This window comes from Geospiza fortis, unplaced genomic scaffold (genome assembly GCF_000277835.1).
Source record: "Geospiza fortis unplaced genomic scaffold, GeoFor_1.0 scaffold1683, whole genome shotgun sequence".
Classification (NCBI taxonomy): Eukaryota; Metazoa; Chordata; class Aves; order Passeriformes; family Thraupidae; genus Geospiza; species Geospiza fortis.
In genome coordinates this window covers 115,214-140,894 of record NW_005054665.1, presented here as the reverse complement: position 1 = coordinate 140,894, position 25,681 = coordinate 115,214, and the positions used below count along the sequence as shown (strand labels likewise).

At 42.3% G+C, this 25,681-nt stretch overlaps 2 protein-coding genes across 7 annotated transcripts; both read right to left on the bottom strand.

Moving 5' to 3' along the window:
• Window positions 1-2,530: 2,530 nt before the first annotated feature.
• Window positions 2,531-14,652, bottom strand: LOC102038645 (keratin, type I cytoskeletal 12). Of its 4 annotated transcripts, XM_031065008.1 has the most exons (10): window positions 13,975-14,279; window positions 13,549-13,631; window positions 13,173-13,329; window positions 12,777-12,914; window positions 9,306-9,329; window positions 7,552-7,680; window positions 6,623-6,843; window positions 6,025-6,101; window positions 5,744-5,849; window positions 2,531-4,435 (listed from the first exon to the last, which is right to left on the bottom strand). In XM_031065008.1, exons 1-10 carry the CDS (start codon window positions 14,158-14,160, stop codon window positions 4,222-4,224), a joined length of 1,335 nt encoding a protein of 444 aa, XP_030920868.1. In that variant the 5' UTR covers window positions 14,161-14,279; the 3' UTR covers window positions 2,531-4,221. The 4 variants fall into 4 exon arrangements, with proteins under 4 accessions (XP_030920868.1, XP_030920867.1, XP_005430719.1 ...); XM_031065007.1 differs by lacking the exons at window positions 2,531-4,435; window positions 5,744-5,849; window positions 6,025-6,101; ... (1 more) ...; window positions 7,552-7,680; window positions 9,306-9,329 and adding exons at window positions 10,747-11,388; window positions 11,597-11,679; window positions 11,946-12,163; window positions 12,529-12,654; window positions 14,415-14,619 and having other exon boundaries at window positions 12,753-12,914; window positions 13,975-14,354; XM_005430662.2 differs by lacking the exons at window positions 2,531-4,435; window positions 5,744-5,849; window positions 6,025-6,101; ... (1 more) ...; window positions 7,552-7,680; window positions 9,306-9,329 and adding exons at window positions 10,747-11,388; window positions 11,597-11,679; window positions 11,946-12,163; window positions 12,529-12,654 and having other exon boundaries at window positions 12,753-12,914; window positions 13,975-14,652.
• A 1,849-nt stretch (window positions 14,653-16,501) lies between these two features.
• LOC102038936 (keratin, type I cytoskeletal 20) lies at window positions 16,502-20,729 on the bottom strand. 3 transcript variants are annotated; one of them, XM_031065009.1, is made up of 8 exons: window positions 20,307-20,729; window positions 19,458-19,540; window positions 19,113-19,269; window positions 18,463-18,624; window positions 18,256-18,381; window positions 17,859-18,079; window positions 17,255-17,295; window positions 16,502-16,599 (listed from the first exon to the last, which is right to left on the bottom strand). In XM_031065009.1, exons 1-8 carry the CDS (start codon window positions 20,727-20,729, stop codon window positions 16,502-16,504), a joined length of 1,311 nt encoding a protein of 436 aa, XP_030920869.1. The 3 variants fall into 3 exon arrangements, with proteins under 3 accessions (XP_030920869.1, XP_005430721.1, XP_014166605.1); XM_005430664.1 differs by lacking the exon at window positions 17,255-17,295 and having other exon boundaries at window positions 16,502-16,643; XM_014311130.1 differs by lacking the exon at window positions 17,255-17,295 and having other exon boundaries at window positions 16,502-16,619; window positions 17,865-18,079.
• Between the last annotated feature and the right edge of the window lie 4,952 nt (window positions 20,730-25,681).

Here is a 25,681-nt window from a genome sequence, read left to right as displayed (position 1 = left end):
GCAGAACGGGCGCGCAGGGAGGGCCTGCGGACGCTTCGTGCCCGCCGCGCTTTAGCGTCTTTCCCCACTCCTCACGGGCTGCGCGCGGCCCCCTCAGGGGGGTTTGGCGCCTTTTTCCCCTCACGGGCTGCGCGCGGCCCCTCAGGAGCGTTTGGCGCCTTTTTCCCCTCACGAGCAGTGGGCGATCCCTGAAGCGCCTCCGTCCCCGGGCTGCTGTGAGGCCAGGGAAAACGCTGCGGTGTCGTGTCCGAGCCCGAGTAATATCCCATAAAAAGCAGCGGTGGAGTCAGGTGAACCGTCTGTCAGTGCTGCGGGGTCCTGGTCTGTGCAGAGTGTGGTGCCGAAAAGGCTGTTTGGGATGGCAGCGCTTCCAGAGGCGGTTGAGTGGAGCAGGATGAGCTCTGAGGGCAGCGGGAAGGGGCCGGGGTGTGGGAGAAGGTCAGAGGAAGGGGATGGCGTTAGAGACGGCTGTGAAGGCAGCGAGATGGACCCCGGGTAATATAATGTATGATAATTGTTAACTAAATCAGCCTGACCAACTCAAAACACTCTGCTGCTGAATCAGACAGGATTATAAATTACCCAGTAGTCTGGGAGCAGTGGAGTTGTCCACAATTTCTTGCAGAAATCAGCAAAGTTATCACACATAGGTAAAACCCTCAGAAATACCGAACCAAGGTGAAGGGTGTGGCTCTGAGGGTGTGAGGAGGATGGAGAGTTCCATACCGCAGTATTCAACTTTAAGAGCCTTTTACACTGCAAATTATCAAGGTGACTGAATTAAATATGAAAATGTTGTCAGTGAAACTTGAAATAGAAAGTTTCATGTTGAGTGTTTGACGTTGAAATGGAATGTTTGGCATTGAAATGCTCTCCCGTGGCCAATAGGATGTATTTCTAGACATTCATCAGGGAGAATTTGGGTGGATCTGAAGGAAAGCCAAGGGGGATACTACCTACCTAACCAAAAAGGATGGTAGAAAGTGAAAAGAAGAAAAAGTAACTGAACATGGGTTGCTGCAAGTTGAGTCCATTTTTCTTAATGCCTGCAGTTCCACTGGCTCAGTTTGTTTTCATGCTTAAATACACTTATTTTTATGAACAAATAAAGAGACAAGAGCTCTGCCCTTATCTGCTTAGATTCTGCTGACTGTACCCACAATGGACATTTATTGCTGTGCAGTAGAATAATCTGTGACTTCAATTTGATATTAAAGCAAGAGTTGAAGAGATTCCTCAGCTAGCAAAATACATCACACTAGTTCACCAGCTTCACTGGGGCAGGAAAAGATAAAGAAAAGGTGAGCAAATACTTGTAAGAGGTGAAAAATAACCTGGTTTCCCCCCTGCTTTTGACTAGGTTCCCCCTAGTTTCATACATTCACTTCTAGTTTATTAATAACATGGTTTTGTTGATAGTGTAAATTGCATTTAATGTTAATTTAAAAAGTGAAATTTTGAAATACTTATTAACTATTTTTAAATTTAACTTTAATTTTAAAATTTGAATTATTTCAAATGTATTTATTTTTGAAACTGAATTGTTTATTGTGGTGTTCAAGTAGATTTATAGAAACTCACATTCCACACTAATAGTTCTAAATCATTATATGTTTTCAAAGCCATCAGTGTATTTCCTGCTTTGTTTTATTCCCCGTTTTTTCTTACTATGCTCTTTACCTCAATTCCATCTTGTGATAGTGAAAGGTTTTGCCAGCGTACACTTTTTAATATCCTGTACAATATATGAGCAGTTTTACTGATTTAATGGAATTGTTTATACCGCACCATGCTCACCAGGGGGGATGTAAAAACTAATTCTTACCCAACTGTTTTAATTACCAGCAGTTTCATAAGCTCTGGAATGAGGACAGACATTCACTGGGAAGTAGATTGAGACAATAAAACTTGTTTTTACATCAGCCGTTTGCAGGTGCTGGTTGGCAGAGGCTCAGCTGGTCTGGATTTAATTAGAACCACAGAAATGAAGCATTCTCTGCCACAGTATTAAGCGTCAGTGTTAATTTTTTTTTAAATTGAGCTTTAAAGTGACCTAAAAATGAGAGTAAGATGTTATTATTTTGATGCTCATGTGGAGTTCATGCTGACACTTGTGGGATTTCAGTACTACGTGAACAAAAGAGAGTTCTTTACATTTTGAGAGATGGAATTTGTGAATAATGCCAAAATAGATGCTTACTGAAAGAGGTGGAAATCTTAGTTGAAACCAGAATGCCCACTTGAACCAGGCCTAGAATAGGAGAAGCTACTAAAGTCAGTATCAGGAAGTCATACGTGAAGAAAATAGCCAGGGTGACTGGATTTACCAGGAAAAAAGAGTAAGTTTTGTAGCAGAAAGACACTCACATGTTATAGTAAAGATTCTGGGGGAATTTGTGTCTTTCTAATTGCAGAGAGGATCTTAGAGAACCCTTGTTACAGTGCTACAGATTTTCCTATCTGTAACTTCTTTTTTGCATTTTTCTTTTACTCCTTTCCACTTAAGGAGAAGACATTGACACACACAAAATTTGCATGGACAAACTCCGTTTTAATACTTTTTTTATTGTAGTACTATCATTTACTTTGGTAAATTTGTATCCCTGTTTAAAGTGCCTTAAAGCAATTAAAACTTAGTTTAAATTCAAGTATTGTAAAATGTACAGAGTCTAAGCACAAAAAAAAGCTGCATAGTGAAAATACTGGAGCAGGCTGATACATTCAGGATGCCAAGTACTCAAGTGGTAACAACATCAGCTCATGATTCAGGTTAAGGATAATTAGCAAGTTTGATACAGTACAGTCAGGACAGGGCAATATCAATGCATTGTTCTTACCATGAACAAAGGATGGAAGCATAAATTAACTCTGAAAGAATCTGCAGTATCACTTTTGTACACATGCCATAAGTAATAAGGCAGATACTGACACTGAAATCAATCCTTTACATGCTGCTGTAATCCAGCAAATCCTGTGTGTGGATTCTCAGACTCTGAGCCCCAGCAATCCCCGTGTTCCAATGGGACCTGTGACATCCATCCTCTTCAGAATCCTCACAAACAATCATTGTCAGCTTCATACAGTCTTGTTTGAGTCTTTGAAATTTGTCCTGTAAGGTTTTAGAGAAGGATGGCTGTTCCTCTGTGTACCCAGTGCAGGGTTTCTGTTGGGTTCTGTGTTTGCCCACAGCTACTTTGGGTAGGAGTAGGGGGCTCTTGAGGGGTCTGGTTGAATTGTACGTTGAATTTGTAGCCCTTGTATTGCCCAGTCAATTTGAAGTAGTAACAGTTGTACCCTGGTGTAACAGTGACTTGTCACATGGACTAGATCGACAGCATCACTTACCTGTAGTGTTTGTCAGAAGAGGAATTTGTTGAAGCTATTTTAATGCACATTGTTATTATAAACAAAATTAATGGAATACCAGCATTCAAATGGTTGTTTGACTCCTCCCTTTTGAACAATTAGAGAGTAATTTCATTTGCCTCGGCTAAGAGACTTGTAGTACAAGGGTGTGTTTGGACACATAAGAAAATGATTGATTTTTCAGGGGAAATTACTGCTTCAAAATCTGTTGAACAATATGGCTAAAATGTTACTGCATTGTAACAACACTTTTAAAATGGATGTATATGGATGTAAAGACATTCTTGCTCAGTTGTTGCCTGAGAAAAAGGAATTTAAAAATACTAGCCACTTTTAAAAGGAAACTCTTTGTTAATAGTTCATGTATTTTAAGAGTATTTTCATATGTAATTTTTGCTGTTAGAAAGAATTATTTTAAAATATATTTCTAGAAGTATGACAGCTGTGATATAAATTATTGCAAGGATTCACCAGTCATTATGTGAATGGAATATTGAATAATTAAGAGAAGCAAATAGGCATTTCTCATTTTTGGAAAGAGAAACAAGTTCTCTTTTCAAAGGCAGAATATGTCAAACTATAAAGTTCTAGTTTAATTTTTGTAATATTTGGTGAAATTCTACAAAACAACAACAATGAGAATATGAAAGGGCTGTACCCAGAGTATAAAACCAGTAGAAGTTGGGTTTCTTGGAATTGGAACCCCCTTTCTTTTAAAGGACTTAAATGGTTTGATTGTATTGATCCAAGTGCTGGGTAAGATGTTGTGGTTGTAGCAGACAGCAGCCGTGGGAGTCCATCTACTGCTTATTTCCGGAGCCGGTTGTGGATGCACTTTGAGGGAATTGGCTGAGGTTAGGGTTTGATGGATGGGATGCTGCAGGATCTCCTCATCACCAGCCTGACTTCAATGTCGGGGAGGGTTTTCTTTTTTGTGTGCAAACACCCTTCCTCTGTGGCTGCCAGGTGGAGATCAAAACGCAAGGAAACGGACTTTTTCCTTAAGCGAGGGTTGTCTTTAAAGAAAGAACCTTCCCATTCCTTAATAACTTCATCCACTTTTTCTGTCCTGAAACAAGAAAGAAAATGTATTTATGATTTTTTAGGCTATATTAGTTACCTATCCTCAGAACTGCTTTTGAAACAGAGAGAAATGGCATCATAAAGAGTCGAGTTATTTTATATGGTACTGAGATAGCAGTGGTGTCTTTTTTTTTTCCAGGTTCATTCTCCAAAGAAGCTAAATAAAGGGTGAGGGCTCATTATATTCTTGTTTTTGTGCTTTTAGGTAGACATGGCTACAAAACCACTGCTCCAAATACTTTAGGCAGTTTGTTTCCAAGGAGAAAGTTTGGAATCCAAGCTCAAGAATTTTGTAAGAAACCTCAGTACTGTAGTGGGCAGGACAGAATTCCTGCATCTGAAAACCTTCAGAATAGGGAGGAGAAAATCTAGTTTAGACTCAAACCTCAGAATGTGGAGCTATATTACATCAAAGAGAAAAAAGGGCAGAAGTAAAATAGGCTGATGCAGGAATACTGAGGCACCCAAATCCTGTTGATTCAATTCTCTGTGTGTGTGTCAGAATTCAGATCTGAAAGTCAGGCTCTGGGGCTTCACCTAGCTAAGTACACTGCACCCAGCAGAGTAGCTGAGTGCAGATCTGAGTGTGTGATGAACAAAGCTCCTGCACAAAAAATAAAAGTCACCTATGGGGTGTGTCTGGTGAACCTTATGATGACATTAATTTTTTTCAGCAGCTGATTATGGTTCAGTGCTAGGAATGGCCCACTACAGTGTGTTTAAAGGTAACATTAAATTACTTTACAAAAAAGCTTAAAGAGCAGGAGGGATACAAAATTTGAGGCAATCCAATACTATTAAAGTAAGTTCAGGCGAATAACACATCCTTACAGACTTTCACATGCCTGCTTGGGAGCCAGGCTCTCCCTCCCCTGTTTGGGGAACGTAGGAGTTTCCAAGGAGCAAGTTGGAGCAGCTGAGCCTGAATTTATGTGCATAAATACGCCCCAGAGGGACTTCCCAAATGTGGTCTGGGCTCTTTGCTTTCAGCCTTAGCGAGATGAATTATTCATAGTTTCATTCTTAACAGAAATAGAAATTACAAATCAGAAGCACCAGCATGGTATTGTTTGCTTATGAAGCCAATGCTAATAAAAAGAACTTTTAAATATAATGTATTGTTAAACACTGCCATTCAGTGCACCTTCAGGAGCTCTCACTGTGCTTCTGAAGCTCCTGGGCTATGTGGGCACGATATAACAGATACCAAATAACGGAAAATTCAAAGCTGCTGAAATGTAACCTCCACCCTTTCCTTCCAATTGTTATTTTGTGAAATTCCTGTTTATCTTACTGTACAGTGCCATGAGCTTCAGCACTTTCCTTCATGATATTTCCATCTAGGATTGCTTGTTTTGTCATCAGTTCCACCTTCTTTGGTTTGTGCTTCTTTACATCCTCTGTAAAAGAATATGCAGGTGTACAGTGAGCGTGCAGAAGGGCAAGGGCAGTACACAGGACCTGGAGGCATTTCCCATGCATTGGAAAAGGTCTTTTTTTAATATTCAGGAATTTGTCAGTAGTTGTGAGCAGTTAGGGCCAAAATCTCTTAAGGAGAAGGTGTCTGAAACTCACCTGAAGGCAGCATAAAGGTGATCTTGCTAGTGCTGGGTTTTTTGTCATCCTTCTGGGCAGGTATTGAGCAACGGAACCTGCAAAAAAAAGATTACAGGCATCTAGTAGTATTGAATTACTTTAATTCTTAACTTGTCATATGAACAGCTGTGAGAAATTTAAAAGTGTGAGAATCACAAGAAGTTCTGTTTGATCGTGGTAACTGTTTGTTGGGATTTCTCATTCTGAGCCCAGAACTGGAGGAAGTTTCTGACAATATCTATGCAGTTTCCTGCAGGGGTCTGTCCTGGTCTGAGACAGGGACTCCCTGCCCAGCACTTCACGTGTGACTGGCCCTGTGTGCTGTGACACCTGAGGGGACACAGGATCCCAGGGACCCACAGTGAGGCTGCAGTGACTGAGCTGCTCTCTGCAATGTATGTGAGACACTGAGCACCAGAAACTCCCCACTCAGTGAAGCTACCTTATAATGAAACCTTTTCTAAGATTTTATACTGTAATTTTTTAATGTTTAGTTCATGTATTTACAATTCTGATTATTTGAGACCTTCGGAAATGGAAGACAAATGTGAGATCTTTTTCTGTAAGCAGTGAGTACCTGCTCTCTTCTTGCTCCAACAGACTGCGATATGTTGCTATCTCCTCCTCCAGCTTCATCCTCGTGTTCAGGAGAATTTCATGCTCTCGAAGCTGTTTCTCAATTCCTCTTCTCACTTCCAACAACTCTTTCTCCAAGCATTCAATCTCACCTTCCAAATTTTGTAGCTGCATGTGGTACTGCTGCTCCGTGGCCCGCAGTGAACGTTCCAAACCCTTTTCCTGTGAAATTTAAGTCATATTTTAAGATTTGGAAAGTTTGTGTGCAAAGATGTTACAGACATACATGGTTTCAGTAACAAACTGTATTTTTACATAAGTTCTTGTAAGATTATTCTTTAAGAACAGGAGTAAAAGTATTTCAAGGTAATACTTTGGCTGAGAAGATTTCTAGTAAAATCTGTGGTAATTTAAAATCAGATGAAAGTGTAGCCATGGCTTGCACAGCAACCCACTGCCTTGAGTTTACGGATCTCTGATTTTACAGTTAAACAATGTCCAGATCAGTGCTGTATGAAGTGTCTGTGTGCTCTTGGAGCTTTCTATACTGCAGAATTGAGCAAATGGCTGACATTTTATCACAAATGAATTGATAAATCTGGTTCACACATTAAAAAAATGTCATAAACATGCTGGGAATTGGTAGGGCAGAATGACCAAGAGCTCGATGGAGGATTATCATCCAAATATTTGCTTGGGAGGTGTGAAGACAGGACACCACACGTGTCTGGAGTGGCAGATCCTGCTCCAGAACATGTGCTGGGTCAGTGTGTGTGAGTGAGAGCTCTGTGAGGAGCTGGAGCCCCCCAAATGAGGGATTTCTGCAGTATGGTGGCTGTGACTGTCACAGGAATTGACTGTGGGATAATTTACATCAAGGACAAGACTCCTTTTTTCCATGAGATTTCAAGTTTCATTTCTGACTCTTACCACAGCGTGGAGAGACTCGATTTCCACCTGCATGTGGTGCCACTGCCGTCGGGCTTCGCACAGTTCTGCTCTGGCTGCCTTTAGTGCTTCTGCATCTTTGTCCATTCTTTTACTTGTACCTTCTTCTAACTACAGGGGCATACAAAAGACAACAATATTAAAAATATTTAAATAGTAAGAATAAATTGGCACATAAAAATGTTTGGAATTTTTGTAAATGTGTGAAAGCTCACAGTAAGGAGTTAATATTTTCTGTATTGTGTAGAGGGAAAGCCCTTATCCCACTGTGTTTGATGGGAGGTGGTTGGCCACATCTCTATCCCTGGCACCTTTGTCCTAGAGGAAGTCTCATACAAATTACCCAATTGTATTGAGACCTTACTCACCTCTGGAGTAAAGGGACTTAGAGGAGTCGCAGATGGTTCAAGCATCCACGTTTGAATAAGGTGCTTTGATTTAAATGCATTGTTGATTTCAGGGTTTTGGGTTTTTTTCCTTTTATCCTGTTAAAGGTAGTTTTTTAAAACCACTCCTGGTCATGTGTGAGGTCATTTTAGATTTAGACTTATCTTTGATTTCGATAGTATGTTCCTGCATGTAACTTCCAGAACGATTGCTTGGCTTACAGAAGTTACTTTTCTTTTTTGATTCTGAGTTTCCCTGCAAGTGGTGAAGATGCCATAAGCCTTTGAAACAGCACTTGCTCTTTTGCATATTTTACTGCTTTATGCAGGTTCTTATGATGACATTGACTTTAAGAAAATAATTTCTTTAATTCAAGTCTTATGAACTAAGGAAAATAAGGATTTTGTTCCCCTGTACATACTGACCTATTGCAACTTTACCAGATGATCATTTTGGTGAAAATCTAGGTTGGTCTCATCCACAAGTGACCCCCCCAATGTTCTTTGCTTCCCCTTTCTTGCCTGGGTACTGCAGAATTTATGTGACAGGATCAAACCAATGTGCATTGGCTGCTTTGTGCCAACACAAAGATAAACTTGGCTTGCCTGTCGGGTGTGCAGCTGCTGTGTGTCTGGCACTGCTGCTGGATCAGCCAGGCTGCAGCAGCGTCTGGCCTGTCCTTAAAACAAACCTCTGGGATTCCTGCAATACCTGAATACAAGGTGACAGAATACCTGATTCCCCCCTGAAATTCTTTACATTTGGTGGCTCAAAATTGTTTTGCCATTTGATTTCAGCTGGGTTTAGAGCTGTTTGTATGTAAATCCCTAACAGCAGCATTGTGTGTTGGTAACATTTAATCAAGCTGTATGAGAGAATAACTGATATTTGCTGAAGAGCAAAACATAGTTTTTACTGTGAGCAATAGAAAATAGTTCCTGCAAAGGTACAGTGTACTTTACTAGAGGGCTAAAAATGGCAAAGATTGTTGTAAATAAAAGGATTCTCTTCAGGATTCTTTTTTCCTCTGAGATAAGTACATGGAGCTAGAGGTTACCCTGTTACAGCCTATGTCATCATCCCTTAAATCCCAGCAATAGCCCGGCTGCAGGGACAGAAAAGCATCCTGATGAATTACACAGCATTCGTTCAGCGTGAATCCATACCCTTGACAAAATCTATTTCCGATTCTTCTAGTTCACATCTTACTGCGGTAAAATCCACGTCCCTTCCCCGAAATCTGCTGCATTGAAAGGAATTACTGTACCTCATAGAGGCTGCGGGAGGAACTGTACGGCCAGGGAATGGCTCCGTACTCTGCAAGGTGTGTGGCTGTGAGGAGGCATTACCTGCGTCCTTGCTGAGCTGACGGTCTCCCCCGGCTCCCGGCTCCGCTGCCGGCGGCGCGGGGCTGCGGCCGCGGGGCCGTTAAAGCGGCAGCGGCCCAATTTGGGGAGTGCGGGCGGCTCAGAGCCTGTCAGCCCGTCCTGGCAGCAGGTTAATGCGGCAAAGGATAGCACTAAAAGAACTGTTCCTAAATTATGCGCCGAAATTAATATATCAATGTCTTAATGGTTTTTCTGACGCTGTAACTGTGGGGTTTTATAACCTCAGAAATGTGAGGGTAAGAGAGAGAAAGCAAAGCATAAAGTTGCAGCTGCCCAGCATGAAGTGCTCTGGCAAGAGGACATGGAAAGGCAGAGCTTTCCAGCAGCATAGCTGGCTTGCTGGCAGTGTCGCTGGCAGGTGTCTCCACCATTGTTAGGGACGTCACAGAATTTCCATTCCTGAGGTATTTGAGACTCAGTGAGATGAAACCTCGGGTGTCTGACCTGACCCTCTGTTGAGGACTGTCCCATTTCAGAAACGAGCTGGGTTCCTGGGCATCTTCTTTTATGGGCAGAAACACAACAAGGAGGGAGAGCAACCAGCACTTCTGGTGGTGAGTAGTGCTGGTGCAACTTGTGATAAGGGCTTTGACTCCTCTTCTGCAGAGGGCAAAGTTCTGGTGAATGTACACTTCAGACACATCACTGCTGTCAGGAAAAGGGTCTGGGTTGTCTCTGGTGGTGTTTCAGAACCTGTGCCTGGTGTTGGTGTGCTGAATACACACAACACACGTAGTATGTGGGGTTCTTCCACTTTTCCTGGCAGCTCCCAGGCAGGCCCAGCACAGGTTGTCTGGTATGCTGTGCTTCTTCATTTCCTGCTCACTGGAGCACTGTGTGATCCCCATGACCTTGTCTGCTAAGAGTGGCTCTTACCTATTTCCTTTTACCTCTTGTTTATTTAAATTTTTTTTTCAGTAGTGCACAATACTAGATATGCAGTAAAAAAAATTCCAATTTCAATAGAAATTTAAAATTCAGCAGAGAGAGAAATGCATTTTTGGCTCTAAATGAGAATATACGATAAAACAGGCAGTAAACTTTCACAAGACACACATCACTTTAGAAGTCAAAGTATTGTACCACTTAAAAGTCTCCTGCTGTAAAAAGGCTTCCCTGTTCTTGGCTGTGTCTGTTGGCACATGTGAAAGGATTCTGTGTTTGGATTTTCTTTTCCTTAACTGACTGTCTTCCAGTTGTTGTCCACTCTCTTTTCTAAAAGTGTCTTAGTGATCTTTCTTCTGTGTAGTTCTAGACCCAAAATATTGTGTTTGTCATTGATGGGATGAGAACAGTTACATAAGAAAACAATTAGGAAGCCATCAGACAAACACAAAGTATTGCACTTGGGGTGGTATAAACTAATGCTTTCGTTTTCTATCTTTTTTTCAGGTGTAAAGGGAACACCTGGCTATGAGATTCCTGAAGGCTAAAGGTAGGTAGGTGTAAGCACTTGCATCTTTCCTAGGACTTATGAAACTTTGAATTCTAGCTGCTTTCAATGTTCATATTTTATTGCTGGCTCACCACGCAGCTGGAGGGGGTCATGGAGAATAAAGGGACACTAATACATTAAAGCTTCTGGAGTCCTTTTTATTAGGGATGAAAACTGAAAAATGAGATTAGAACAGCAAAATTATTTTATCTATTGGTTACTAAAGAGTATAGAAAGACAAATCTGATTAAATGTGTGCTTCATATTTCTAGTTATTGAACAGATATTTGATGATATTTTTAAAGAACACCATGGAAATCATACAGGTAAGGCTGATAGAGTGAAGCAGGAAATGTATTTTATGTCTGCAAGGAATGAAAGTGCCAACTTTGTCTTATCTGAAAGATTCTGAGTACAAAGCCAAATGTTTTATCACTTCATACAAAAGAATAAAGTTATTAATCCATTTTGGCTTGGAGCAAATGGATCCTTTGCCACATCAGATTGTGCCTCATATCTTCTCTTCAACTTCCTTAACGTGGGATGCAACAACTTTTCCATCTACCACTTCTTCGACAATTGTCTTGATCTTTCTAGTTTTGGTTGGATCTAAACATCATGAACAAAACAAAGAGTATTTATCAATGTGTTAAAAATTATAAACCAAAGCAGCACATGACCAGGTACCCCCTTTTCCTTTCTAACTGGCTTCTGATTTTAATGAGCTCTCTGATGTAGTTAAACAGGATAACTTGTATTATTTGATTTGTAAGAATGACTTTAGAAACAAAATTTTATTCAATCAAGTTCTACCTACCTTGAGAAGAGTCCAGTGATTGTGTTTGAGATTTGGACCCTGTCAGGGATGAGCTTTCAAGTGTAACTGCCTGTCCAGCGCCCCTAAAAGGGAATCAGAGACATCACTATTGCAGGATGTGTTGTGATAGGATCAGGATAAATTCCCTTTTCATGGTGACATTGATAGGTTATTTAAATAGTGAGCAGAATGGCTCACTCTCCTCAGTCACAGTGATATTTCAGATCACTGTATGTGCCTTCTTGTCACTTGGAGAATGTTCCACTTATTTCACCTCTTTTTTTCCTGGAAAGGATTTTGCTACAGAAAATAAATGCAAGGAGGTATTTTGTGTCAGCCAGTTCCTTACACAAACTCTCCATCCAGCAGGCGTCGGTAGGTTTCAATCTCCATTTCCAGACGAGTCTTGATGTCTAGGAGCTGCTGGTACTCTGCGTTCTGGCGCTCCATGTCAGCCCTGACCTGGAAAAGCTGGGACTCCAGGTTCCCGATCTGCATTTGGATTTGTGACAGCTGAGCACAGTAACCACCTTCCGTTTCTGCTAAAGTGTCTTCCAGGGATTTTTTCTGTGTAAAGATATTAAATAATCTCTGGTTAAGGAAAAAATCTCTTAACAAAACCAACTGAAGTAGTTTAAGGGAGTGAGCACAGCTGCATTACTCAGAAGGTTTTATTTTCTTTTTTGAAACAATGGTTTGAAAACTGTCCCTTGTCACTTCCCTAAATGTGATGTAAAAACTCATCCGTCTGCTTTGTGACATGCTCTTTGCAATCCAGTTAGATATATTACTGCTATTTAGGAACTAAAAGAATATAGGATTTAATCGGAAAGAAATGCAAATCCTCAATTCTATGGAATAGGATTAGGTCTAAAAACACTTTTGAAGTTGCTGAATTGGCTCTGAGCAGTCAGCAGCTTCCCAGAACGTACCATGGCAAGCTGAGACTGCAGCTCTATTTCCAAGCTCTGGAGAGTCCTTTTCAAATCTGTGATCTCGCTCTTTCCTGACTGGAGCTGCTCAGTGTGAGTGGAGATTTCCCTTTTCAGCTCCCCGCTCTGAAATGACAAGGAAGAATGGAGTGTAATTTTACTGTTCCAAGTATTGAACTCATTTTCCCATGCATTTCACTGAGTTTGCTCTCTCTGGTTGTTACTTTTTCATTGAACCACGCCTCGGCCTCTTTACGGTTTTGCTCGGCAATGACTTCGTATTGTCCTCTCATATCATTCAGAAGCTTGGTCAGGTCAGTCCCTGGAGCAGCATCCATTTCCACACTGACTTGGCCAATTTCACTGCTTTGGATGCCCTGAAGCTCCTGGAGACATTGAAAATAAAGAGAAGGTTCTGTTAATAAAAGACAAAATAGTTATACCAAAATATATGTAAAGAAATATATATGATACAAATTCTGTTTCAACAAGGATCTGTAGATTGTTTGTTGTGCTCTTTCAGTGAACTCAAAAATTAACAGCAAACAGAACCTATAATGAAACCCAGGAACTCCCACTGTCTTAAACAAGCGAGTAATTTGATGTGTCACAACTTCATGTATCTTACAAAGGAAAAAAATTACCTCTTCATGATTCTTCTTGAGATAAGCCAGTTCTTCATTCAAGCTTTCAATCTGCATCTCCAGATCTGCCCTGGTCATGGTCAGCTCATCCAGGACTCTGCGCAGACCATTGATATCAGCCTCCACACTCTGCCGAAGAGCCACTTCATTCTCATATCTATGCATAAAGGGATTAAAAATTTTATTTTACATGGCCTGTGAAGTCAAATGCAGACTATTAATGTGTTTTATTTTAGCTTTAATTTGACAACTTAATACACGTAATTATTATAATACTGTTTAATAATTATACTACAAGTATTTTACAAGGAAAGAGATTTTTAGTACAAAAGAATTTTTTCCTTAAGGAGTTTTTATAACATTAAGATATCCTTACTTCACTCTGAAGTCATCAGCAGCCAGTCTGGCATTATCAACCTGCAGAATGATCCTCGCGTTGTCGATGGTTGCATTGATGATCTAGAGTACAGTGTTCAGAGAATGATGTTACAGCCCAAAGGCTTAATAGCTTTGTAATGGCTTTAAACTGTGTGTTCTACAAGGGTTTGTAGAACTGCATTCCATCACTGCCTTCTTCTTTATTCAGATTAGACAAATCACTGTGTGACACAGCTACAGAACTGCTTTTATGTACAGGAAAAATTTACCACATGTCACCAGTGTAAGGTGACAGAGGTCACTGCAAATGTCAGTACCAAGGAATAAATGTTCTCTCGGTTTCTGAAAGAAAATTTGTTATTTTCATTAATACTATTAAGTGAGTTACAACTATAAAGATACATTAAATACATTGCTTTGCTACCTTGTTTCGAAGATCTTCAATGAGGGGGTAGAATTTACTGTAGTCATTCCCAGATCCAGGGGTGCCAGTGCCAGGGCCATTTTTCTCATACCATTCACGGATTTTGCGCTCCAGCTCAGTGTTGGCATCCTCCAGAGACCTCACTTTGTCCAGATACGCAGCCAGACGGTCATTGAGGTTCTGCATAGTCTCTTTTTTTGAGCCAGAAAGAATGCCACCATCGCCAGCACCGGCAGGGCCAAACCCACCTCCAAAACCAGTCCCTAAGCCACCACCAAAACCACTTCCAAAAGCAGCCCCTGAACTGCTGCCAAAACCACTTCCCAAACCTCCCCCAAACCCACTGCCTAAGCCACTTCCATAGCTACCACCCAAACCACCTCCAAAGCTTCCCCCAAAGCCACTGCTTAAGCTGCTCCCAAGTCCTACCCCTGAGCTGCCCCCAAAGCCCCCACCAAAGCCAGAGCTTGAACCCAACAGAGAAGCTGCACCAAAGCCTCCACCAGACCCCCCACCAAAACCAAGCCCACTGCCACCAAAGCCGCCTCCACCGCTGGAACTGGACATCCGCAGAGATCCCCCTCCAATTCCGCTGCGAGAGGAGAACTGCCGGGACCCGCCGCTTGTGCGCACGGAAAGGGCCATGGTGCTCGAGGTGCCTGGATCTGCCCCGTGCAGGATACAACAGAGAGCAGGACAGAGCAGGAGCAGGGTCAGCTTTATAGGGACAGCAGTGGGTGTTTCAGGAGGAGTCCCCACCTCCTGGGGAGAGCTTTCACTCTCTCTCTCCCTTCCTGTTTGGAGGGCATGTCAGTTTAGTATGTTCTGACCAACCGAAATGATATGTGTCAACCAAAATTGCCAATGGGAGTGGAAATCTGGTGCCCTCCAGGTATTTGTATGAGGGGAAATGGGTGGAGTGAAGCTGAGACATCACAATTGTGTTCTGCCATGTGCAATGGAGCATAAAAAGTTCTTTTTGCATTTAAATCCCTCCTAAATAATTGTTTTGTCATTGCAGATGCAGTGCTTCCTGCATTTGGGGCTGTTCTTACAGGAGTTTGCTAAGTCAGCAGAGTGATCCCTTTGATCCCTGCTTCTCAGCCTGTATGGCAGGAATGTCTTTCTTTTCATAATGCTCTTCAGCCAGAAGCCTTTGCTGGATTAGTGCTCCTGGATGCTTAAGAAGTAAGAAAAGTGACCATCAGGTGTCCAAGGGCACATGGATGTTCAGTGAGCTGCAGGGTGATCATTAATATGAAAATATAAATATACTTATACCAAATAGGATTTGGAATTGGGTTTATGCCCTAACCCTTTCATTACTGAAATACCTCAGAGTGATATACTTGTAGACTATAGCATATGGAGTTTGTACTTTGGAGCTGGGAACTGACCATTCTGTCTGCTAAACAGTTTGTTGTTATCTCAAAATAAGAAATCTGATTTCTGTCTTTGGTGCTTTCTATAATACAAATCTGAAGATCAAATGTAGCGCTTCTGGGTGCAGGTTTGGGCATGGAAACCCTCCCAAGGCAGTATATTTTTCTTTTGAAGTCATTTTGATAAATGGAAAATCATTTTTCCTTTGTCCTGGCTTAATTATATCATTGGATTTGTCAACTGAAATGTGTTAATTTTTGATTTATCCGCACTCAGGAGCATGGGGTGCTTTTGGGGCAGAAAAGAGCGGAAGATCAAAGGTGTAAGTAAAGCATTTGTGTGGAAATGAGCTGATAGCCTGGTCTCAGTGACTCGGGGCAGTGAAAGCAGAGGATTAGTTCTTTGGCAGCTGGTTATGTACAGTACACAGCTCTGGACAGGTGAGGTTTCATAGGAAAGAGCTTTGTGTGTTTATGTTCTCAAGAGGAAAATGTAAACTCCTGGGACTGAGAATCCAGGTGTGGCACAGGGGCCTCCCAATGGGACACGGAACATTATTGGCACAGAAGGGTTTGAGAGAGAGGGAGATCATTTCAAATATATTTTTATCCGTAAAATATCTTGGCTTGCCATAGTCCCTGGTGACATAATTATTCACAGAATGTGAAAAATATCAAATAGGCTTCTTCAATTTATTTTTTCATGTTAATATATTATGAAAAGCAAATTGACACTTCTTATGTATTTGAAAATCAGGTTTTAATGAAGTGTAGCTGCTTTATGTTTGAGTGGGAGTTCACATTCAGAAAAGGCGTGCTGAACTGATGCCTTAATGCATTTTAAAAACCTAATACTTCCATTTTTATCTGTGTTGGAAGTAATTATACATTCATACCAGGCTGATTTGATTTTTTTCCATCAAGGTACTTAGTCACTATAGAAGTAAACCTAAAGTCTTCTGTGTTGTGACTTACAGGTTTTTATTACTGCTCCCCCACAAAAACAAGAACAACAACAGATTTGAGATTTTGGCATTTTTTAATCCTTCTGGGGTTTAGAGTGAATTAAATCTGATTCTGTATAACCCTTTTCGTTTTGGCATCAGCTCCAGGGAACTCAGAGGCATCTTTTCTGCTGGTGCCATTTACATCTTCTCTTCAATCTCTCTGACCTCAGAGGAGACAATCTTGCCATCAACCACCTCCTCAACTATTGTCTTGATCTTCTTAAACTTATTTGATTCTGTTGAGGAAATTGAAAAGAGAAGTAATTTAATGCAATGTACACTGACCGAGTAATATTGTTGCTACATGAGGAAATATCAAAAAGCATCTTCAATCCCCAGGTCCTTGAGGTAAACTTCTGCAGTGTCAGGTGTGGCTTCTCTTTTGGATACTGAGTATGTTGCCCATAGACTGCATACTGGATTCAATAACTCTCTATCACTCTTGATAGTTTTGCTTCAGTTTAGCACAGACTTGTAGACCTAAAACCTTGGAATAGACTTACACCAAATTGGAAATTTTTGCTATGAAACTGGATATGTTACTTGGAAGTCTCAGTCTCCCTGTGCAGCTAGCAGGGAGAAGCAGATGCTTCTGCAGTTCTCCAGAGGGGAATTCAGTAACTTCCTGTTGTTCTCTTGGGTCTCTGAGGACTCGCAGAATCACAGAATGGGTAAGGTGAGTCTGTGATTTTATACTGGGCACCTGAATTGTATATATAAACCCAGGTTTGTATAGTCCTGATAGGGTAACCAAACAGTTTATTGCTTTCTTGATGTGAGATTCCACTGGCTGATTATTTGCTCTGAAGCTGTTGTTTTTTATCAGGCTACTTCATTCCGTAACATTTCAACAGGCCACCATCAAAACAGAAAGAAGTTGGTGGGACATACCTTTTTCAGTCACCTCTACTATTGGCATCTCTTCTAAATACCTGTTCAAATTGTAAATTAGAACATGTAAATATATAGCAACTCATGTATTGAACATCCTTGTGCATTTCCTATGTGTTTGATCAGGACAGCTAATCCCCTTTCATCAAGACATTGAATCAGAAGATAACTCAGTAAAACGAGTTCTCTCAGTTGAAGTGAAACTTGCTAAGCATAAGCTGTAGGTACAGTTAATCTGCAGACTGATCTCTGCAATGCCAGGTACACCTGATCTAGTTCCTGAGCCAGAACAGCTGAACAGGTAGAATCTGGGGGGAAGTTCCACTTTCTGCTTAACCCACACAGACAAGTTGATCAAAAACTGCATTACAGGTGTTCTGGAATGTGAACATCTACTCAACTCCCCAGCTCACAGTGACAGTCTGTAGGCTGGGAGAGCCACCTCAAAATTCCACAGCAGCTTCAGTAGCCCAGCCTGAGCAGCATCCTGCTCTGATTCTGTGGCTGAGAACTGGACAATGGGCTTCCCCACCCCAAAACAGTTGGAGAGAGGCAGATTTGACACAAAACCCAAACCAACACGCAAAGCCACGTGTGTGCTCACCCGGTTTCCTCTCCCTCCAGCAGCCTGCGGTACGTGGCAATCTCCATTTCCAAGCGAGTCTTGACATCTAGCAGGATGCTGTACTCATTGTTCTGAGCTTCCATGTCAGCTCGGACCTGCCTCAGCTGAGCCTCCAGATTGGAAATCGCTCCCTGTATCTGGTCAAGCTGGTGACTGTACCGTGCTTCCGTTTCAGCCAGAGAGCCTTCCAGGGTCTGTTTCTGTAGTGCATGGGAAGAACAGTGACACATTATTCAGAGGATACATTTTTCTGTTAAAATAACCTTTTGATTGTAAAGCCCCTCATTCCTCTATTTATCTTTTTATCCTCTATTTATTACACCTCTGTGTAACTCTTTGCTATCCACAATCCTTATTTGGCTTTTTTGTTATTTACCAAGTTGAGCAGAGACTGTAATTCCAGCTCCAGGTTCTGGCAGACCTGTCTCCGTTCCGTGATCTCTTTCCTTTGCACCTCCAGCCGCTCAACATTGAGGGCAACTTCCTGGTTCAGTTCTGCTGTCTGGAATGGAGAATGGAGGGACTGTGAACTGCAGCCAGGCATGACTGAGATTCTTGCTGGTGTTTAAGCTGTTGACTTTACCTGCTTTTCAAAATGTTCTTTGGCTTCTTGGCGGTTCTTTTCTGCCATTTCTTCATACTGCTTTCTCATGTTTTCCATAATAGCTGCGAGGTCAATGCCAGGAGCAGCATCCACCGCCACGTTCACAGAGCCGCTCGCCTCTTTGCGCAGCCTGTCACGGTCCTGCAGCAATGGGAACTGTGTTAGCACCAGCTGCAGGGAGCTGTCACTCCTGGGCATGGGACACAAACTCAACATCTACACACATAGGACTAATCCTCAATAGTACCTTGGGGCAAGACAACTTAGTCACCTTGTAAATACTGCTTAGTGCACTTCATCTTAGAACAGTTCACCTACTTGATAGCAATAAATGTTGTATCATAGATAAGTGTATCATAAAAATGATTTCCTCAGAACCGGATCTGTGGAATGAGGGCAGAAGTCATGGCTCCCATTTGTGTACTTTTTGGGATAGCAATTCCTGAACCATAAATTTTTCTTAGAGAAAACCTTTACTCCTTCATTCCTGGAATGGAGGAGTGTTCAGCCTTTGGTCCCTGACAGCTTGAATGTCCCTTAGGGTCACACATGGAAGGATAGAAATTCTTCCTAGCATGGTTGTTTGCCGCTCAAAACCCCTCTCCCTGGCAGTGGTCAGCTGTTCTCACCTCCTCATGGTTCTTCCTAAGGAAAACAAGTTCCTCAGTTATATTCTCAATCTGGGACTCCAGGTCAGCTTGGGTCAGAGTCAGGTCATCACGGACACGGAGCAGTCCAGTGATGTCGCTCTCCACGCTCTGCCTGAGCAGGTGTTCATTCTCAAACCTGTACAATACAGTGCCTTTTGTCATCATTGGAATGCAACAGTTTGGAGTATATGTTAGAATCAGTAACTACCACAGTCATTAAACTTAAAGTTAGAAAATGTTCACTTGGCACCGATTCCAGTAAGTGGAAGCTTTTCTAAATAAGAGGAGCATGAAAGAGAATTGATATGAAATCATGGAACTTACTTCAGCCTAAAGTCATCAGCAGCCAGCTTGGCATTGTCGATCTGCAGGACAAGTCTGGAATTTTCCATCTGGGCAGCAGAAATCTAAAGGGAATGGTGGACAAGCACTGAAATTTGCACAGAGATTCACAACTGATTCTTTCCTGGGAATGAATACTGTGAGTGGGCTTCATCCCCCTTCACTTCAGCTGTCTGTTGTTCAGCTGGCTTTAAGCTAAGTTCCATCTGAAGTGCATGAAAGGAATTAGGGAAGTCCAAAAGACAAATTGTCCTGCCGTCAAATAAGTGTATCAAATAGTTACGATGAACTGTTCTCTGAAGGGATCTGCTTTTAAATGTTGGGAAGTAGAACTGATAAAAATAAAAGGGAAAAGATTGAAGGAAGTTCTGGAAACATGATTTGGCAAACATGTCAGTTGATTGTTGGGAATATTTCATTGTTTCCAGTGGAAATTTACTATTTTAAGTAGTGATCTTTAATTTTTTTCTGAGTGCTTGCCCTTCTTTTCTAATAAACCACTTAGAAATAGACTGTTGCTAAACTATATTTAAATATGTAGATTACCATTAGTACTTTCTCTAATTAAAGCCACCAAAGGCAAATAGAACTAGTTAGAGTCACAGATTTTTGAGGTATGAAATTACTCAACTGCAGGCATATATCTGGTATTACAAATGATTGAAAATCTGTCACTAGTAGCTGATCAAAAATGAACTTTTTCTTCCCAGCTAGGCCAATTACAATTTGGAAAATGGTACAAAATTGTACAAAATTTTCTACAACAGATTATTCTCTATCTCACTGGTAATTGCAATTCCTATATTTATGGAAGGCTCTATGATCTCTTACCTTATTTCGGAGTTCATCAATTGTTTTGAAGTAGGAGCTGTAGTCCTGCCCTACACTTACGGTGTTCTTTTCATACCATTCCCTGATCTGCTTCTCAATCAGCGAGTTTGACTTCTCCAGTGAGCGCACCCTCTCCAGGTAGGCAGCCAAGCGGTCGTTCAGGTTCTGCATCGTGGATTTCTCGTTGCCAGCAAGCAGAACATCGCTCCCAGTGATGCTGAGCTGGAGGCTCCCTCCGAGGCCTTGGCCAGAGCTGGTGCTGGTTGATATGTGGGTGCCATAGCCCCCAGCCCCCCCATAGACACTGGGTGCCTGGATCTTCTGGATGGACATTTTCCTGGAGGTCAGACCGCTGATACTGGGTGCAGAGGACAGGACACGGCTGCTCGTACTCCACTGGGTGCTGCGGGTGGAGAATGCCATTTCTGCTCTTTGTCTTCCTGGCTAAAGCAGGTAAATCAGCACAGATAGAGACGCCAGTGAGGAGCTGAGTGTGCACTGTGCACCTTTATACCTTTATACAGGTCCAAGAGGAAGCACAGTGGCTGGAAACCCCACCTATGTTGACGCACAGTGTCGCTGGTATCGGCACAAAGAGCATACAGGATATTGCCCCCCCTCCCCATAATTTGAAGGGGTTCTCGTCTGTTCGTGTGTGTTTGAGGAACACTCCCTGGGTAGTTTGCTTGCTTTGTTATTTTGTATAACAGATAAACAAAAAATGAGCTGTTGAATCATTTATAACCATGTACCTGCAGCCAACCCTCTCTGTAGCCCTTTAGAACAAATGAGTAGGTTCTTAGCCCCCTCCCTATGCAACTCATGAATTTAAAATGAGAGTTGCCTATATGTGACAAGAGACTTAAAATATTTATATTTCTGTTGAGTAAGCAATAACTTGGGCCTCAGGACAGTCTAGAACAGTGTATAAATAATTAGAAAGGAGGCAGCTGTACTACCATGTGAATTCATTTCATAGTAAGCACAAACCAACATCTGCACTGCCGGTGAAGAGGCTGTTGCCATCAGCTTGGATTGAATATGCATTCATCTGGTATTAGAAAATCCTTGCGAGTGGAATTTGAGCTTTCAGTACATCTGAGATTGAGTGGAAAGGGTATTTCTTTGTCTTTAAGTAAGATAGGAGGCGTGAGAATATTGGAAACCTTCACAGCCCTCTGTGTTTCACATGTGAGATGCTGAGATCCATAGAGTGGCAGGAAGTGTTGAGTTCCAGCTTCCAGCAGAACAAGCCTCCAGCCCTCCAGTGTGGCTGAACTTGAAGCAAAACAAGTTTCCCTCCTGCCTCATCAGAGTTCACCAGCTAACAAGTGCCATACTGAGGAGGTCTGTCCCCAACCCAGGGGCTGTGGTCATTAACAGGAAACCAGCTGCCCTTCCATGGCATGAAGAGACTCAACCATCCCACTGCTGATCATGTGGAGGAGGTTCCTGGGCTGACTGTGCTGTACACTTGATAGAGAAAGGGCATGGAGAATTTGTAAAGCAAAGGAAGAACCTGATTGCTGAGGGGTTGTTAGTGCTGCAGAAGAGTGAGTGGCAGGTGTGTGTTGGGACAGTGCAGCTCCTGGGGCATTGACACTGCTTCATCAGTGTGTTACTGATGTTGTCAGGTAGAACAATGAGCATACATGGCTTGTGTTAGTGAGAGCAGCTGCTGTATGTACTGATCTCCCAGCTTGGGGCAAGGAAATTGGTGAGACACGGAGCTTTGGAGGCACTGAACTGTGTATTGGAGGTACCTTCAGCTTTCTGAGAGCAGCTAACCCAGAATAGCTGGGTCCTAGGGAATACCCAATATATTAGGGAATCAGGACTGCCAAGTCTTTAAGTTACTGTGCTAGGCATTAGTCTAACTGGTCTTGGCTCAAGGCGGAGAGTTAATCTCTTGTACTTGGCTGTTCTGGAAACACAGCTTCCAAACCAAAGCAATCAGTGTGCAGGACAGGATTTTTCTTTCTAAGAGGATGCTGTGGAGTGTCTTTGGACCTTGAACTTCTTTGGGTGTAACTTGTAATAAAAAAGCCTTTATGAGATGTAAAACCAAAGTACACTGGCCATGACATTTGGTGTGTCATTACAGAGACTCAGGGTGGGTTGTCTTTTGTCCATTGAAATTATTCAGGCTGAGTAAGAATTGCTCATTTTAGTAAAGCAGAGTCTACACCTTTAGAATGTAAGAGGAGTAGAGAAGAGATCCTGCTGGTCTTACATCCCGTGGCTCTGTATCTCACTGCCTAGATCTCTGCAGGATTGTGTGGCAGTCTGTTTAAGAGCAAACATTCTGCTTTGTCTTCTCAGTATTAAAATTAGTTTCCATGTTAACCTGGGTGATATTTTTTCTAAACATCATTTGGGGGTTCTATTTTTTTTATTGAGTGAGCAAATGAAAAAAGAAGTCAGTGATTTGAATTAAGGTGAGCATCAGGCTTAGGTCAGACATTTGCCTTGTGTTATGGCTCTGCTGCTTTTGTTCAAGCTGAACCTCCAGCAATTATTTTCCTCTAGAGTATTCAGCTGAAGCATCCCAAGATGTATGCAAGAGGAAGGAAGGAGCAGTGGCATCATGCAAACCCAATGTGAAAAGGCACAAGGCTGAATTTTATTAATGTTCTTTTTATGCTCATCCCTCATTTGTTTACTGACAATTTCTCTGGTCTTATAATTTCATATATGCTTCTATCCTCCCCAAAAAGTTAGAATACTTGCTAGGATCAAGATAGATTCTCATCAGAGGTGGGGTTTGCTCCTGGTTTTGGTTCAGTACACTTTTTTCCATGTAACATTTCTTGACTGGTTGTATCAATCAGTGGAAACTGCCAGAGTGAGCCCTGAAGCTGCAGCCATGGCAGTGATGGGGGGGTGAGGCCCCAGCCAGGCTGGAGGGCAAGGGGCTCCTCAAGGTGCCAGTCGGGAGTGGCCTCAGTGTCCTCCACCCCTGGACTATGCCCAGGAATTATCTGCAAGAACATAGGCTGCCTCATTTTTATTTATTTATTTATTTTTATTGCTTGTAAGAGTAAGTTACCTAAATAGATGTTGGGTAACCTAAAAATCCATTGTCCAGTACTGCAGTTTTGGTCAGCATTGGAAGAAGTGCTGTAACAGTTTGCTGGTGCTTAGCTCAGCAGAGCAGTTTCAGCTCCAGATTCAATTGTGAGAGCTGTAGAGGACAGTCTGTGGGTTCACTTCCCTACAGTGACATGCTTGCTCAGAGTGGATTGCCTATAGACACAATAAAACATTTATAGCAACACTAATGATTTGTTTGATTTCATGAAGAAGTGTCACCTGTGTGACAGAAGTTTAATGTGCATTAGAGGGCCATGGAGATAAGTTCTGCAGGGCTCTGATAATGTGGATGCCATTCCATCTGACTCACCTGTGCTAACCAGCCATGGGCAACCAGTCTGGAGAGTTCAAGGAAAAAAGACACACCCAGCTGTGGGTCTGAGTTTTTGCTGCCTTTAGGTGGAACAGATGCTTTTCTTTTGGCTGACATAGAGACTGAAATAAGGCAAAGTCTTCTAGTTCAACCTGTAGAGATGATCCATTCTAGAACTGAAATCCAACACCCTTTTGTTGGTCCCTGTTGGTCCCTGTGTTTGGGTTTAGTCTCATAAGAGTTTGATTCTGAAAGATCTACACTGCAGCCCTGAAAGGACATTGCTGTGCAAAGTGCATTCAAGAGAGATGCATTCCATTTTCAGTGTTCCAGCCTTATTCCAGTATTCAATATTTCTGGGTCTGAGATATTCCCCTCCTTCTTTTCTTAACTGCTTTTGCATCTCCTGTTAATGCCAATGCCCATGAAGCCTGCTCTCTCCAAAGAGCAAAGCAAGATATTTTGTGCTTTGCTGAATGGGATCAGAACAGAGAAAGTTCTGGATGATGTCACCAACTCAGCTGGATTCACCTAAGCCCTGAGCATTTGCAGTTCAAGATCTTACACTGTCTGCCTCACGTATTTTTTCCCCTCATTTCCCTCTCCTTTTTATCTTTTGTCCAATGAAAATATCTCAATCATCAAACCACTGCATCTTATTTCTTTCTGCTTGGAGCTTTGACCAGAGGGGTAAGTTAAAACATTACATATTTATGGTACTTAGAGAGGTGTTCCAGCTCCTGGAGTGGTGCGGGAGGCAGTGTGTGGGTTCCATCCCTCCCCAGCCACAGGTGGAAAATGAAAGTCAGGAGCTGCCTTTCCTGTCTCAGCTGCTCTCCTCGAACAGAATCAGATCTCAGTGCCAACAAAAACAGCTCCAGGCCACACAAACGAACCTTCTCTTTTTTCTTCCCCAAAAGTGCCATTAAGATCAGCTCCAACACAGGACTGCTAGCAGATCTCTCCGTTGGAAAAACCCCGTGCAACTGAAGTGTCAAGGGAATGAGAAAACCAGTGAACTGGAGAGAATTTCAGCCTACTGACTCTCTCAGTTCCATAATGCTGGACTAGTTCAGTACCCATGAAAAATGTTGCATATTTCATGATTCAGGAGGCAAATACGATTTTCATGGCCATGTACAAATATAAGTGCACACTGATTGTACACTGCAAAATATACATACAAACACACTATATTGCATATCTGTGTAGACATTTTTGCTAACTTGAAAAAAATTCTTATGGTTCTGGGGATCTTACTTCTGTCACAGCTGGAGCCCCCAAATCAGGAGAAAAACTCAATTTTTTTCCCCAGGGTAAAATTGCACTCATAATGCCAGGAGGTGCCTGGGCAGAGGAACAGCTGCAGCTTCTTGTTTGGGGACTGCTCTGGAATATCCTTTCAGTGCATCCCAGCGATCCCACGGCATCCCCAGTCCCGGGGTTTGTACAACCAGGAGCAAGCTATGAGCTGCTTGAAACCCAAAATACCCTCCCAGCATCAAGATGTGTGTCAGGAAAGCAGATATCAAAAAAAACAAAATAAAGGAAACAGGCCGAAAATCCGTCTCCATACTCCCCTGGAGGAAGTCTGGCACTGTTAGTAACGTTCATTGCACAAATACTGCAGCAGAAATTTGCAGGGAGTTGTTCCCCAGCCGCAGGAGCCCCGGAGGAGCGGCAGGAGCAGGGACAGGCGCCGGGCTCCGTGCGGATCTACCTGGTTGTCACTAGAGGCCACCACCGGCCTTCGGAACGGAGCTGCCTCCAGCCCTCCCCGTGCTGAGCACCGCGGGAGAATCCGTGCGGAACTTGAACGAGAGAATAAAATTTACGGATTGCATAAGAAAATTTCTCATATTATCCACTTTCCTGGCCCTATATCCACAGGAAATGTAGTTGCATCGCTCTTGTAGCCAAACGTTTAGAGGAATAATTTTCTTCAGAGCCACCAGCCATAATTATGGAG

Excerpts from the sequence above, each read along its gene's own strand:
- LOC102038645 (XM_005430662.2), bottom strand. The coding sequence starts at position 14,619 with ATGGCCCTTTCCGTGCGCACAAGCGGCGGGTCCCGGCAGTTCTCCTCT. Across the intron at positions 11,680-11,945 it reads CTGCTGGATGGAGAGTTTGT|GGGCGCTGGACAGGCAGTTA; the intron begins GTAAGGAACTGG and ends ATTCCCTTTTAG. Across the intron at positions 11,389-11,596 it reads ATCACTGGACTCTTCTCAAG|ATCCAACCAAAACTAGAAAG; the intron begins GTAGGTAGAACT and ends CATGATGTTTAG.
- LOC102038936 (XM_005430664.1), bottom strand. The coding sequence starts at position 20,729 with ATGGCATTCTCCACCCGCAGCACCCAGTGGAGTACGAGCAGCCGTGTC. Across the intron at positions 19,270-19,457 it reads GCTGATGACTTTAGGCTGAA|GTTTGAGAATGAACACCTGC; the intron begins GTAAGTTCCATG and ends TGTATTGTACAG. Across the intron at positions 18,625-19,112 it reads TTAGGAAGAACCATGAGGAG|GACCGTGACAGGCTGCGCAA; the intron begins GTGAGAACAGCT and ends CCATTGCTGCAG.